This window comes from Artibeus jamaicensis, unplaced genomic scaffold (genome assembly GCF_021234435.1).
Source record: "Artibeus jamaicensis isolate MK-2021 breed Jamaican fruit bat unplaced genomic scaffold, CSHL_Jam_final contig_519, whole genome shotgun sequence".
Taxonomy (NCBI): Eukaryota; Metazoa; Chordata; class Mammalia; order Chiroptera; family Phyllostomidae; genus Artibeus; species Artibeus jamaicensis.
This window is the reverse complement of record NW_026521871.1, coordinates 29,423,813-29,439,855: the sequence shown is the minus strand read 5'-3', so window position 1 is coordinate 29,439,855 and position 16,043 is coordinate 29,423,813. Positions and strand designations below refer to the sequence as shown.

The following is a 16,043-nucleotide window of genomic DNA, read 5'->3' as shown; positions in this document are numbered from 1 at the left end:
TCGGACAAGATGGCAGCACATGTAAACACAGCCTGCCTCCTCACACAATCACATCAAAATTACAACTAAAATATAGACCAACCATCACTCAGAACCATCAGAAATCTAGTCGAATGGAAGTCTGACAACCGCAGAATTAAAGAAACCACATCCGTCCAGACCGGCAGGAAGGTTGCAGATGTGGGACGGGTTGGTCCCACACCCTCATGTGGTGGATAAAAACTCAGGAGGAATATCAGAGTGAGGAGTTCCAGCCCGGGGTTCCAGAGCCAGGAAGATAAGTCCCCATAATTTCTGGCTGAAAAAACCAGTGGGGATTGAGTGAGTGGGAAAAACTTCTGGAATTCCAAATGGTTCTTCTTCAAAAACCCAAATACGGACTTACTCAGACTCACTCCCTCTGAGCTCCAGCACGGGGGTAGCTGCACCAGTGGCCTATAGGGAAGAACTGAAGTATCTGGCATGAAGGTGAGAGCTGGGGTACAGCTTTCTCCCAAATAGAGAGGAGAGCAGAGGCCACTGTGCCTTTCTGTACCCCACCCCCCCCCAGCCACAGAGTTGGCAGGCATGTGCCATACCTGAGACTCCATCAACCTGGTTAACTCTGTTTGCCCACTCTACAAATCCCTTGAGACTGTCCACCCAGCTAATGGGCCCACCCCATATGAATGGCGGCTGGTTTTGGCTCAAGCTTTGCAACTTCCTTAATCCTCAAACTAGCAATAATGGCCTCACTGAGCCACCAGCCCCTGTACCTCTTGCTAAGTGGCCCCAGGCCTGGCACTAGCAGCAGCCAGCCTAGATTCACAGCTTGGCTTTGCCTTGGAATGTCCAAGCCCAGCACAAGTAGCAGTCATCTCAGATTGCTTTATAGCTCTTGCAGAGTGGCCCTGGGCGGAACACAGTGGGGTGAGTGACCTTGGCATTTGCCACCGGGAAACCCCAGAGCCTGCACACTCAGTGGACAGCTACAAATGTTGTTGAAGCACCAGCACCCTGCCCCTGCACAGCTGATCCTCCATGGAGGGCAGAGGTTGGAGGTCATTGGTCATAGATAATCCTTGCAGCTGACTGGCTTGCGTAAATCCCTCCCATTAACCTGCCAACAGCAATCAACACTATACTACAAGAAGAGGGTGTATGCAGCCCACACGAAGGGCGCACCCTGAGTACCCAGTTTGGGTGATGGGGAAGGGTGTGTCACTGGACCCTATAGGACACCTACTACATTAGGCCATACTACCAAGACAGGGAGCCATAGCAGCTCTACCTAATACAGAGAAACAAACACAGGGAAGCTGCCAAATGACAAAGAAACTTGGCTCAAATGAAAGAACAGATCAAAACTCCACAAAAAGAACTAAACAAAATGGAGATGAGCAATCTATCAAATGCAGAGTTCAAAACACTGGTTATAAGGATGCTCAAGGAACTTAGTGAGGACCTCAAAAGCATAAACAAGATCAGAAACAAAGGACACACTAATTGAAATAAAGAACGATTTACAGGGAAACAACAGTAGAGTGGATGAAGTTAAGAATCGAATCAATAATTTGGAACATAAGGAAGCAAAAAACAACCAATCAGAACAACAAGAAGAAAAAGAAACCCAAAACAAGGATGGTGTAAGCAGCCTCTGAGAAAACTTCAAGCATTCCAATATTTGCATCATAGGGGTGTCAGAAGGAGAAGAGAAAGCACAAGAAACTGGAAATCTACTTGAAATAATGAAAGAAAACTTCCCTAATTTGGTGAAGGAAACAGACATGCAAGCACAGTGTCCCAAACAAGACGTATGCAAAGAGGCCCACTCCAAGACACATCATAATTAAAATGCCAGAGATAAAGAGAGAATCTCAAAAGTAGCAGGAGAAAAAAAGTTACCCATAGGAAAGTTCCCATGAGACTATCAGCTGATTTCCCAAGAGAAACTTTTCAGGCTAGAAGAAAATGACAAGAAACACTCAAAGTCACAAAAAGTAGAGCCCTACAGCCAAGACTGCTCTACCCAGCAAATATATCATTCAGAATCAAAGGGCAGATAAAGAGCTTTGCAGACAAGAGAAAACTAATGTGTTCATCACCATCATCAAATCATTATTATATGAAATGTTAAAGAAACTTAAATTTAAGAAAAATAAGATAAAAACTATGAACAATAAAATGGCAATAAATACATATCAATCAACAACTGAATCTAAAAAACAAACTAAGCAAGCAAGAACAAAAACAGAATCATGGATGCAGAGAGTGTTTTGATGGTTGCCAGATGGGAGGAGAGCGGGGGGAATGGGTGAAGAGGCGAGTGGATTAAGAAGTACAAACAGGTAGTTACAGAATAGCCATGGGATGTAAAACGTGGTACAGGAAATGGAGTAGCCAAAGAACTTATACCCACGACCCTAAAGACGGGAGGAACAATGGTGCGGGACTGCCTGAGGGAGTGGAGGCTACTGGGTGAGGGGCACAGGGAGAAAAACTGGGAGAACTGTAACAGCATAATCAATAAAATATAGTTTAAAAAATAAAAAGATCGTCCTAGCTCTGATTTTATGAAGCAGCCATTCTCTATCTTTTTACTTTTTTCCTCCTGGAAAAAAATAGAACTCATTATAATTTGCAAACTGTCTTAAATGTCTCCCACACTTTTATATTTCAGGCAGGAATGAAACTGGACCCATTTTTAAGTTAAAAATGTTATTTTTCTTTGTTAAGCAGCACAACTGTTTAAACAGGTTTTTCTGGGGAAAGGGGTTCTAAAAAAAGTTTCTTACCTCTTATAGAGGTTTTGAGACACAAAGAGATTGAGAAGGCAATCGTGCAACTGCTGTTTACTTCCCTGCTGCTGAAAAAGCCACGGCAGCTCGTCTGCGCTTCTCCAAGTCACTGGGTCCTGACTGCGGAAGAGAAGGGACAACACTCACAGCACCTTCCTACAATGAGAACGCTTCGAAAGGCTTCAGACCAATGCTGAAGGAAGAGAAGTATGTGTAATGTACACCTCTGACTCTTTAATTACCAACGCTAGAAACTTTACAAATACAACTAGGGAAATAAATAAAGTCATACTCAGGGACACCAACCAAACTGTAGAGGTATTTTCCTAAAATTGAATTATAAAAAAAACCCTAACACCAACCCTCAATGAACCCACATATACACACACAGATATACACAGGCCATTTTTTTCAAACTATTTAACTGGAATAAGATGAAAATAATAAAGTGATCCTGTATTGGTTTTATTTAAGTTTGAATCTTTAGCACAGTAGTATAAGACTTACGGAATTATCTTTTATCCTTTTGACATTAACAAAATAGGGGGAGAAGTTCATCTTTTTGTAGTGATTAAATATTTATACGTGAAGTTGTACGTTAAGAAAGAGAACTAAGGACACAGGTGAGGTGGGCAGCAGAAAGCACGACGGACACTACGGCATTTACGGTACCTCAGCTGCGCGCTGAAGTAACCGATTAGCTTCTGCCTGTACAAGGACGTAACGGTGGCATCTTCCATGTGCTCCAGCCTAACTGTCTCCCAAGCCTAGGGACGAAAAAGAGAAAATACTGCATTCTACTTTTGTATTATGAATTCGTAAAATGGAATTTATAATTATTTAATTCTTATTGTTGTATATTAGAAACGGCATTAGAATATTTAAAAATTCAGGATGTATTTATGTGATAAACTGATACAAGAATAAAAATTCCTGTACTAATATTTTAAGAACTCAAACATAATTTACTTCAAGCTTTTAGTTAATATATTTTAAAAAATTCCAGAAATGTAAATGAGGAATAATTACTGTACACCTGAAACCAATATAATGTTGTGTATCAACTATACTTCAATAAAAATGCTTAAGATGTAGATTGATAAAGTACTAAAAAGAATAACAATAAAGGAGAAAAATAAGCCTGTAAAAGTATAAACATTTTATACTTACAAATACAATACAGCATACTCGCATGAAAGACTTTGTTTCCATTTGCATACGTATATAAGCCAATCATGGCATTGCAGATGAAAATTGTATTAGTAAATATTTCCTAAACATTTACTACTATGTGCTACACATCACGTCTCGTACCTCACAAGGACCAAGGACCATGTCAGTTACTTCTCTTCACAACCCCTGTGGTAGGCTGGAAAAGTTGCCCCGGGCTTGAAGAACTGGCCCAAGGTTATGTAGCTATTAAGCTCTAAAGAGCTTGGTTGTAAGCAGAGGCTGACTGACTTACAGAGTCCAAGCTTTTAATACATATATAACTATACCTGCAATTCAATGAATTATAAAACTGGGAAAAAATATGCTTCCTCTTCCAGAAAGAAATGACCTTTTAAAGTAATAACCATCTCATAAAGATATTACATATAATATTAAATATAAGCCAGATTTTATTAACCAAATTTTACATCTAACCTAAAATCATTACAAAAAAATTTATAATAATGAATTTCAGATTTCAATTTTGTCTTATAACTGAAACTTAAAATAATATTGTATAATACGGTATGATGCAGTATGCAATATGTTGACATTTGTAAGTAAAACTAAACAATATTTATTAAAATGACATTTACCTGTAGATGTTTAAACTTGAGCAAGCCACAACCGTAAGTCAGCAAACACATTTTATATAAACTATGAATAAGGGAGGTCAAGACAGGCCAGGACATCTCTGGATAGAGTTCCATCAGTTCTGATTCACTCACACCATTATGACTAACATTTATGAGGCAGAGAATCTAGGTAGAAAATCAGGTTTACAGTGATCATAAAGTACTTCTATACACAGCTAATGATCATTAAAATTTCCATAATTCTTTTAAATTTACTGATTTATTATTCAAATGACTTAAGAAACTGATAAAGATTTTTTAGAATGAAACACACTTCCCAAAAGACACTAATCAAGAACAAGATATGGAACTATAAACGACCCTGAATAGCCACAGCAATTTTGAGAAAGAAGAACTAAGTAAGAAGAATCACAATACCTGATATAAAACTACATTACAAGGCCACTGTAGTCAAAACAGTCTGGTACTGGCATAAGAACAGACACAGAGATCAATGGAACATAATAGAGAGCCCAGAAATAAACCTAAGTCCCTATGGTCAATTAATATTTGACAAAGGGGGAAGAAGCATAAAATGGAGTAAAAATAGCCTCTTCAACAAATGGTGTTGGGAGATCTGGATAGCTACATGCAAAAAAATGAAACTCAACGACCAACTTATACCATACAACAAAACAAATTCGGGGTGGATAAAAAACTTAAATATAAGTTGTGGCATCATAAAAGTCCTAGAAGAGAACATAGGCAGGAAAATGTCAGATATTACACACAGCAATATTTTCACTGATACGTCCCCTAGAGCAAGGGACATAAAGGAAAGAATAAACAAATGGGATCTCATCAAAATAAAAAGCTTCTCCATGGCTAAAGAAAACAGCATTAAAGTCAAAAGAGAACCATATTTGCCAATGATACCTCAGACAAGGATTTGATCTCCAAAATATATAAAGAACTCACATGACTCCATTCTAGGAAGACAAACCAACCAATTAAAAAATGGGCAAAGGACTTGAACAGACACTTCTCCAAAGCAGACATACAGAAGGTCCAGAGACATATGAAAAGATGCTCAATTTTACTAGCCATCAGAGAGATGCAAATTAAAACTACAGTGAGATGTCACTTCACACGGATCAGAATGGCCATCACAAACAAAGCAACAAACGAGTGTTGGAGAGGATGTGGAGATAAAGGAACCCTAGTACACTGTTGGTGGGATTGCAGACTGGTGCAGCCACTGTGGAAAACAGTATGGAATTCCCTCAGAAAACTAAAAATAGATCTGCCTTTTGACTCAGCAATACCACTGTTGCAATTACACCCTAAGGATCCTGAAACACCAACCCAAAAGAACCTATGCATCCCAATGTTCATAGCAGCACAATTCACAATAGCTAAGGATGGAAGTAACCTAAGTGCCCATCAGTAAATGAGTGGATCAAAACACTGTGGTACATTTACACAATGGAATACTAAGCAGTAGAGAGAAAGAAGGAGCTCCTACTCTTTGTAAGAGCATGGATGGAACTGGAGAGCATTATGCTAAGTCAACCAAACCAGGCGGTGACAAATACCATAGGTTCTCACCTGTAAGTGGAACCTAATCAACAAAACAAACAAGCAAGCAAAATACAACCAGAGACACTGAAATAAAGAACAATCTGACAATGATCAGGGAGGAGGAGGGAGAGGGAAATAGAAGATAATGGAGGGGGGGCATCAAGGAACATGTATGAAGGACACTTGGACAAAGCCCAAGGGGGTGGGTTTGAGGGTGGGAGGTAGGGATGGGTGGGGTGGGCAGTGTGATGGGATGAAAATGGAGACCAAGGTACTTATACAACAATTTTTAAAAAATTTTAAAAGAATAACATAGAGTGAAAATAAATAAAGGAAACATTTAAAATCAAGTCAGGAAGCCCTGAAGGGAGAACATCTCATGCACCTATCACTCACTGAAGCCTGCATAACAAGCAGGAAGAAGAAAGACAATTATTTTGACAAGAGAGGATATTAATCACATGGGAATTTCATCTCCCATGTTTAAGAAATAGGGAGATCCCTTTCCACCCCAGCAACAATGCACTAACCACCGCTTGTGGCCAGTGAGAAAGTGTCACAACCTTGAATTCTTGTTCTGATAGGGGACTCAAGAGTTGGAAAATTTTAGTTTAAGGTAAAAAATTATAAGCCTAGACAGTAATGTATATGTTAAAGCTTTTGTTCCGATAAGGTCTTGTTCAGATAAGGTCCGTCCTGGCTCCTGGGAAAACAGCCGACCTCCTGGGGCACTGCTACAGATTACTGCCTGGGGACAAGTGGAGGCATCCGGGCCTTTGTGTTTCAGGGAGAGAAAGACCACCACACTCCCCTGGGAACAGCTAACTGCCTAGGACAGGAATGTTGCAGCTTCTTTCACATAATCCTCCCTGAATCTCAAAGCCCTCGCCTCACCTTGTTTATTCCCTGGTATAAAAATCAGCCGGGAAAGAAAAGACAAGATGGTCTGTTAGGGTATGAACCCACCACCTTCTCAGATCACTAGCCATCTAAACAAAGTACCCATAAAGATTCAATCGCTGTCATTTCTTATTGGGTTTGGTAGTGACAGACAGCCCGAATACCTGTGTCTTTTCTGGTTTCAGTTCTCCAATGAAGTTCTGTTCAAAATAACTCTCCCCAGTGTCCTCCTAAACCTTGTAAAAGCACGCCCCTCTCCTTGTTATCTAGGCAGGCCTATGGTGTTGCCGTGGCCTGCTTGTCCCCAATTGCAATTCTCTGCATTCTTGAATAAACCCATTCTGCTAATAAAATAACTGGTGGTTTTATTTTTAAGGTTGACAATAGTGCATATATAAAATACAGCAGGCCAAAGATAACACATATATGGAAAAAGTTTAGTGAAAACTAAAACTTCAGGAAATGCATTATTAAAACTAATGAAACAGTTCCAATTCTTAGGGAGGATGTGGAAGAAACTAGCTCTTCTGCTAACAAATCCCTGTTAATATCAGACAACAGATAAAATATTTCCAAAAGCACAGCTGAGCCTAGGGGAAAGAAAGGGAAGTACTCTGGGTGCCAAAAATGATAGAAAAGTGAAACTCAGAGGGCTAAGTGCTAGGGTGCTGTCTCTGGGGGAAGGCAGGGATAGAGGATGGGTGCTTCAGAGCCCTGGTTTTCACACCCGGAGTGAGGAGGGAGGGTGGGCCTACATGCTCCTGGAGACAAGCAGCTGGAACTAGAACGCCTGCCAACACCGGGACCTTCCGGGGGCTGTCCCCTCAGGGAAGGCATACAAGAGGAAAACATTAGCCCACAGATGTGGGGGAAGACAAGGACATTCATGGGCTGGAAGGTAACATGAAAAGTCAAAACCCCAAGGAACCCCCAAGCTGAGAAATTAATGTAAAAATGGACTCAGGTTCAAACTATGAGTTCATCAATGTTGCTAAATATAAAGTAAGATTTCAGAAATCAAAATTGAATTTAACTAACACATTTTACAATGTTATTTTATTTATCTTTCTCTTTCTAACTTACTTCACTTTGTATAATACCCTCTGGGTCCATCATGGTGTCTCAATGGCAAGATTCCATTCCTTTCATTGCTGACTAATATTCCCGTGTACATACACCACACATTCTTTATCCATTCATCTATCAATGAACACCTAGGTTGCTTCCAGATCTTGGCTGTTGTAAATAATGCAGTAACGAACACAGGGGTGCATACATTTTTTCAATTTAGTGCTTTTGTTTTCTTCTAAATGCCGAGGGATCTCCATACTGTTTTCCATTGTGGATGCATCAATTTACAATCCTATCAACTGTGTATTAGGGTTTTCTTTTTCCCACATCCTTGATGTGTATAAAAGGTGAAGGGAAATAAGAGGTATAAACTTCCAGTTATAAAATAAGTAAACTGCAGGAATGTAGTATACAGCCCAGGGGCTATCGTCAATAATGTCACAGTAACTTGGCAAGTGACAAATGGTTACTAGACTTAGTGTGGTGATCACATCAAGAGGCATATAAATATCGAATCACTATGCTGCATACCTGAGACAAATGGACTGTTTTATGCCAACTAAACTTCAATGAAAATTAAAATAAAATGTTATTTTAATTATACAGTCCTTAGAAACAGATCTTAAGCAAACATGTATAAGACCTTTATGGGGAAGAAGGTAAAATGTTACTGAAAATCATTAAAGAAGTCGACTCTGTGGAGAGCTGTCTGGTTTTCCATGAAGGAGCAGACTTACACGGTACTTTCCTCAACTTAAGTCTCTAAATTCAATGAAATTCCAAAAATTCATGGGTTTCCATGGCACTTGCTGAGCCAGTTCTAAAAATACACATGGGAAATTAGCCAAGACAATTATGAAGAATAATATTAAGTAGGGGCTTGCCCAGTCAAATATTAAAGTTCACTTTAAAATTCTAATAGTTAAGACACCGGTATCGGCAAGAAACAGGCAAAACTGGAAGAGAAAACCCTGGAAGCGAATTCATGTGTCTGTATCGACAGACAGCATTCCAAATCTTTAGGAAAGATGCACTCTTGGGTAAAAGAGGCCAATGACCAACGATTAAACAGTAGACTCCCTTCTCACACAATAAACACAAACAAATCAACATGAGTTAAGATTTACACCTGACGGGCAGAACTGTCTGCTATTCTGAAGGGAAAATGAGAACACTTGCATGACAGCAAAGGATTTTAAAAAGAAGATAGGTAGGCCTAAACCATAAAAACAACTGTTGATAACTCTGACTTCATGAAAATAAAACTTTGTGTAATGAGTAACACCATAAAGTTAAAAGATAAGAAACAAACAGGAAAAGAACATTTACTTGCACACTGGGTAACAAAGGGTTTGTGCTCGGTATGTAGAATATTTAAAAATGCATTCTACAGATGTATAAGGAAAAGACAAATACCTCAATTAACAAATGTTTAAAGGACTTGAACAAAGAATTCACATAAGAAGAAACAAGAATAGCCAATAACCATGAAAAGATTAAAAATCTCAATAAGTAGGAAAATGCAAATGTCCTGAGATACCAGTTCTGGATGCAAGCACACACTCCTGTATCTGCTTGAATGTACTCAAGCACTGATTCACCAAAATTTGCTATTTGCTATTTATTTCAATTCACACAAATACAAACAAAGCAAAATACTCCTCTTTTCATAAGTTTATTGCACTTTACCTGTTTCATTAGTTCTCTATCCGTATCATTTGCCATGGATTCCTGGATAGACCGCAGAACAAGTCTGTACAAGGACACAGTGTCTTGACACTGGAAACACTGATGAAGGGTTTGATCTAAACTGTCTGCTCTCCCAGCACTGTTGGAATCGAGAATAGATTTAATTTCCTACAGACTGCCAACATCTGTGAAAAATTTGGGGTAGATTAAGAACAATGTGATCTCTATTTTTTACACAGCAACTGATAACAGGAATTCTGAAACATGATGGAGGAAAAGAGTAGTTTTATGGGGCTGCTAGGGTCAAGTTTATTTTAGCGTACCATTTAATTCAATTCAATAAACAAAGGCTGGTTCTTATTAAATTCAAACAATTACTATGTATTACAGAACATAAAAATGAGTAAGATATGGTTCTTATCATCTAGAAGCATGCCATCTAAATAAATATTAGTTAGTAGGCCATGCAAATTAAATTTTTTAGAGCCAGAATTAGGAAAATATCAGGCTAAAGAAAATTAGTAAACAGGAGTGTTTGTTTTAAATTATTACACAATATTTACCAGTTAATTTTTTAAATTAAAAAGACATCTAAAAAAGAGAAAAAATCAAAACAAAAAAAATGGTCCATAGCCCTTCTCAAATAGATAATTTCAATAAACACTGTGAAATGTGAAAGGGACCTGCACTCTTGAATTGTACTTACTGATGTTTGCAGAGGCCAGATTCACTGCACAACTATGGGAACAGTGGGAAAGAACAGTGCAAATACCACAGGCAAGTCAAAGTTTTTGAAGATTTTTTTCACTCCAGATTTAGTGCTTAAGATGAGAATGTGGAATTAAGAGACGAGTACTAGACTCAGTGTCTAGAATATGAGTTGTGCTAGGATTAGTATCTATTGTAATGAATACCAAAAATTAATCATCTTTAACTCTGGTTTCATATGAACAAACAAGTAGGCTGAGGGAGTACTAAAGAAGAAATAAAAATAGTGAAACTTCCTAATGCTCAGCTAAACATAAATTACTAATGAATTATCTAAAATAATCTATTTTAAGATGAAAGATTTATCAGGATTTGACACCAGAGACAAATAAAAATTCCTACCTACATACCTATCTACTAATACTCAAAAGCACCCGAAATAACTTTTTTATGCCTCAGCTGACTCCTCACTTCCCCAAAACCAGGGGGTCTCAAGCAGGTGACAATAAGCCCTCAGGGGTGGGCCCCGAATGAGGCCAAAGATGGCCTTCTTTTGCAACCCCCAGTAGGTAAAAGGTTAGTATGATGAAAATTACACAAACATATTCAACAAGTTGTGGTAGTTCCCAGGCTATTGATCTTCAGCCATAAGTCACATTCGCACAGGATGTTAGTATCACCGTTAGAGTAAAGAGAATCTGAGTGGCCTAAGAGATTGTCATGGTGATCAGTTCTCCGTGCCACATGGTGAGGAAGCAGTGTGCAAACACGAAATATGCAGAAGATCATGTAAAATAATCACCACTTACCATGCAATCATTTTGCCGAAAAGGGTGACATAAAGAGCATTGCAGGTTGTGGCAGAACGACAATGTCGTTCTAGCTTCTTCTCCTGCACCAGTTTGCCAAAAAACAAAACAAAATACAAAACCACCCTGGGATTAAGAGGTCTTTACTACCGAGCCACCAACAAATGTCCCTGCAGGAAGGACACAGGTCCTGCCATCTCATCAAAAGCATCACTGCCGAGGGGTGCTAGGCCACGGGGCAAGGAGGGGGGGGACATGCAAATGCTTGTGTGGCTTTTAAAATACCTGCTTAATATAATGTAGTCAGGTAAACCTACGACCAAAATCTTTCTTACTGCTTTTGTATCTGTTATAAATTTAAGAGCAAATGCACTTAACAAAGTAATTACTAACCTCAATTTTCCTTATAAGAAGAGAGAGTAATGACTTTTAAGTCTCATATAAGATGTTTTACAGAAAAGCTGATAAAGAGTAAAAGATAGCAGCATAATTCAAAATACTTACCTGCTCCTGACTCAATTCAATGTCTACAGAGTGGCATTCTGCAATTATAATAGATCTTGCATCTTTTGGATTTAAAGGATCAAGATGAAGAGTAGGCCACAACCTTTTATTTAAAGAAACAAAAAATGAAATTCTCTTCTAATAATAGCACAAAAGCTGTACTCTACCCAAAAGTCAAAATCCACTACAAGAATTAATTTTATATACCGCCTTTATAAAATAAGCAAAACTAATCTGTTAATCCTATTAAGTGATATTATTTCATCTATTCTAATGTGTGTCATTATTTTCAACAATTAATCACAACAAAGACTATCATAAAATAAATAGCATGTGCATTAGGTAGTGAAGTGGTAGAACATCTCTAGTTCTGTGTACTATACCCATGAGGAACAGCACAAAACACAGTCTTTGCCCACAAGTTACTTGTAATCCAAATGAAATTCAATCACCCTACAACATGCATTCTCAATGGCATGGTGAAGACTGGGGGGGGTGAAAAATCTTATTCTTTTTATGTATGAAGTACAAATATACACACATATCTGTTTATATGCATGAACTAACAAATAGAATATGTGTGGTATTAAACTTCTAGGCAGGGAGGTGAGAACATTTACTGAAAAAGCTCCGTGTGGGAGCCAAAACAGGTGGGGAAATCCTGCCCCATGGAAGTCCACCACTGCGTCCCTTCCGGGAGGACTGTCACCATGAGCTCGCATTTCAGGACCACAGATGTCTCAGTCCAGCCCTCTCCCTGTTTTCCTCATCCATAAATGTAACTGCCTACTAGACATCAAGTTATGATTGGCAACTCAGACTAACCATGTTGGAAAACAAACCTTCCTGTCCTTTGGGCTTCCCCTTCAGTTCATAGGACCACAAGTTACTTGATTCCTCATCAGAAACTCGGGAGTCATCTCAGCTCTCCCCTCTCTCACATCCCAGATTTAACCTCCCCCAAACCCTCCAGTTTGCATCTTTTTCCTGACAAGGTCCACTTCTCCCCATCCTCACTGCCACTTTTATAAAAAACACGAAAAACGCAAACACACATCAAAAACCTTGCCTTGTCTGTACCTAAAACATTTCACATAATCTGGAAGAACTAAAGTGAGCATCGTACCTCCATGCTGGAGGGCATGTTTCTACATTCACAGAAACAATTACTCTTACATTCACTGGCAGTGGGTCTATCAGCCACTTCATGTGTTTTTCAACTTGCTTAAAAATATAAAAACAAAATTCAATCTATTAATTAAAATATTTCAGAACAACCCAATAATAGCTCCCCAAGTTAAATAAAAATTCTCTGTAAGTTTCTCACTACTATTAAAGATAAAATCTTATTTTTTGGATGATTTATCTCAGAATATTAGAAGAAAAAAGTGGCAAAAGGCAATTGCTACAGATCTAAATTCTGGACACTTTAAGGAAATACCCAGGCCCTAAAAATATGTCAAAATTAACAATTTTTGCTATTTTTGAAAATTTAGTTGCTCTTTCCCAACAAGGTATTAGCATCTACTGGCAAACAGTATTTTTTTTTATCCACATGCTTCCTCTGTAGAAATTAAGCAGAAATAAAAGAAACAATATCAAGACTCTTTTCACAAACATGTAAATTAAATGCCTGCTATAGTCATTACTGATATTTTTGTACTGTTCTGAGTATATCAATAGGTTGCAAAGTAAAAACAGTACCTGAACTTGATCGATGGAATCAATGATGATGATGATGCTGCCTTGATGACGGGCAGAGAGCTTTTCTAGCCAGCGTGGAAATTCTTCTAGAAGCTTAGCAGGATCCAGCGTGAGAGCAGAAACTGACCAAGAGTGCTGCATCAGCTGGCGGATGAGAACACACACAGACTGAAGTAGTTACGCTTTATCACAGTTGGTGACAAGTATTTCTATCTCTGCATTTTAACCCAAAATTCAGTCACAAATTGCAATGAGTAGTATTTTTAACCTTATGCAAAACCAAAACAAATGGGTAATATTGAAAATTGGTTTATCACCAGGTACTTAGCCCCAATAACATCTGAATCTAAATAAAAACTCTGGTAATTCCAAAAGATGGCACACTATACCTTTAGAGTAAGTCGTTTAACAATCAAGGAGGACTCCGAGCTGGTTGACATGGGTCTCCCCACAAAATGAGACAGAATGAGCGTGTTAGGGGAATTCTTCTGTTGTAACTGAATCCTGAAAGAATGAAGCTCATTTACCATCACAGAAAAGGGTTCACAGTGCATTCATTTTCACATGCTACGTACCAGCAATCACAGGGCCAATTTTTTAAAAATATGGGAAATTTCCATTTTTCTCTACTTTTAGATACTTTTAAATTAACTATTAAAAAATTATAGATTCATTTTAATTACAAATTGATATTCACAAATATAAGCCAAAATAGTGTACATTTGAATTTAAAGTATTAGTAAAATGAGCATCAACTTCTAATTACAAACATGGCATTAGACAAAAAAAAAGGAGTTTCTTTGTTAAATACATAAATAGTATTTTCTTTTTTTTAATTTTATTTTTTATTAATTATGCTGTTACAGTTGTTCTATTCCCCCCCATTCCCCTACACCCTACCCCCCGTCCCCACCATTACCCCCCCTTTAGTTTATGACCACGTGTCTCAAGTTCTTTAGATTCTGTATTTCCCATACTATTCTTGCCCCCCCCCCCCATCTATTTTCTATCTACTGTCTATGCTACTTATTTTCTGTACCTTTCTCCCCCCTTCTCTTCCTCCCACTCCCCTGTTGCTAACCCTCCTTGAGATCTTCATTTCTATGTTTCCACTCCTGACCTAGCTGTCCTTTTAGTTTGCTTTTGTTTTAGGTGTGGTTGTTAATAACTGTGAGTTTGCTGTCCTTTCACTGTTCATGTTTCTTTAACTTCTTTTTCTTAGATAAGTCCCTTTAACATTGCATATAATAAGGGCTTGGTGATGATGAACTCCTTGAATTTGATCTTGTCTGAGAAGCACTTTATCTGTCCTTCCATTCTAAATGAAAGTTTTGCTGGATAGAGTAATCTTGGTTGTAGGTCTTTGGATTTCATGACTTGGAATACCTCTTTCCAGCCCCTTCTTGTCTGTAAGGTCTCTTTTGAGAAATCTGCTGACAGTCTGATGGGGACTCCTTTGTAGGTGACTGTCCCCTTATCTCTTGCTGCTTCTAGGATTCTCTCCTTCATTTTAATCTTGGCTAATGTAATTATGATGTGCCTTGGTGTGTTCCTTCTTGGCTCCAACTTCTTTGGGACTCTCTGAGCTTCCTGGATTTCCTGGAAGTCTAGTTCCTTTGCCAGATTGAGGAAGTTCTCCTTTATTATTTGTTCAAATAAGTTTTCCACTGGTGGCTGTCCCTTTCCCCCTTCTGGTACCCCTATAATTCGGATGTTGGAGCGTTTAAAGATGTCCTGGAGGTTCCTAAGACTCTCATTTTTTTTGAATTCTTACTTCTTCACTCTTTTCTGTTTGGCCATTATTTGCTTTCTTCTGGTCCATTTCATTGATTTGAGTCCCAGTTTCCTTTTCATTGCTGTTGGTTTCCTGTGCAATTCTATTCATTTCAATTAGTTTCGCCTTCATATGTTTGTCTAATTTGTGGCTATAATCAACCAGATCTGTGAGCATCCTGATCACCAGTGTTTTAAACTGTGCGTCTGAGAGTTTTGCTATTTCTTCATCGCTTAGATTTATAGGCTCTGGGGCTTTGAGATCTTCTTGAGCCATTTTTGGTCTGTTCGCGCCTGTTAAGTATCCATAAATAGTATTTTCCAAACATAAACTTAAATGAAAAGGCAATAAGAAACAACATATGCTAACTCTCAATGTCAATAGTTATTAATGAAAAAAATATTCTTACTACTTGTCTTTAAATAATATGATGAACTAAAATGAAATGGAAAGAATTTATTAGCTTACATGAACCTTAGTCCATAGTTTGAAGAACTAGTTGACATTCATAGTAAAGGTTATCCTTTATATTTATATTCTTTATGACTTATTTCACTCTAAATAGTCTTTGCCTTGTTTCACATATTTAAAATCCCAATGAAACCTTTAAGATGAAGCCAGTGATTGAAAATAAAGGCACATCCCTTCTAGACTTCACCTAACTCTGTGTCACACTGCTCACTCCCTTACAAAGCACTCCCTTAGCTCTCACCTGCATCATTAACTACACAATCACAAA

At 38.3% G+C, this 16,043-nt stretch overlaps 1 protein-coding gene across 2 annotated transcripts in view; it reads right to left on the bottom strand.

Moving 5' to 3' along the window:
- NPHP3 (nephrocystin 3) overlaps positions 1-16,043 on the bottom strand; it is a 40,130-nt gene that overhangs the window by 9,169 nt on the left and 14,918 nt on the right. For both annotated transcript variants that reach the window (XM_037143880.2, XM_037143881.2), the window contains exons 11-19: positions 13,920-14,034; positions 13,531-13,674; positions 12,953-13,050; positions 11,827-11,929; positions 11,323-11,405; positions 9,806-9,944; positions 4,586-4,750; positions 3,450-3,544; positions 2,775-2,897 (exon numbers count right to left, since the gene is read on the bottom strand). In XM_037143880.2, coding sequence (XP_036999775.2) covers positions 2,775-2,897; positions 3,450-3,544; positions 4,586-4,750; positions 9,806-9,944; positions 11,323-11,405; positions 11,827-11,929; positions 12,953-13,050; positions 13,531-13,674; positions 13,920-14,034 — 1,065 coding nt within the window. The remainder of the gene's footprint in view (positions 1-2,774; positions 2,898-3,449; positions 3,545-4,585; positions 4,751-9,805; positions 9,945-11,322; positions 11,406-11,826; positions 11,930-12,952; positions 13,051-13,530; positions 13,675-13,919; positions 14,035-16,043) is intronic.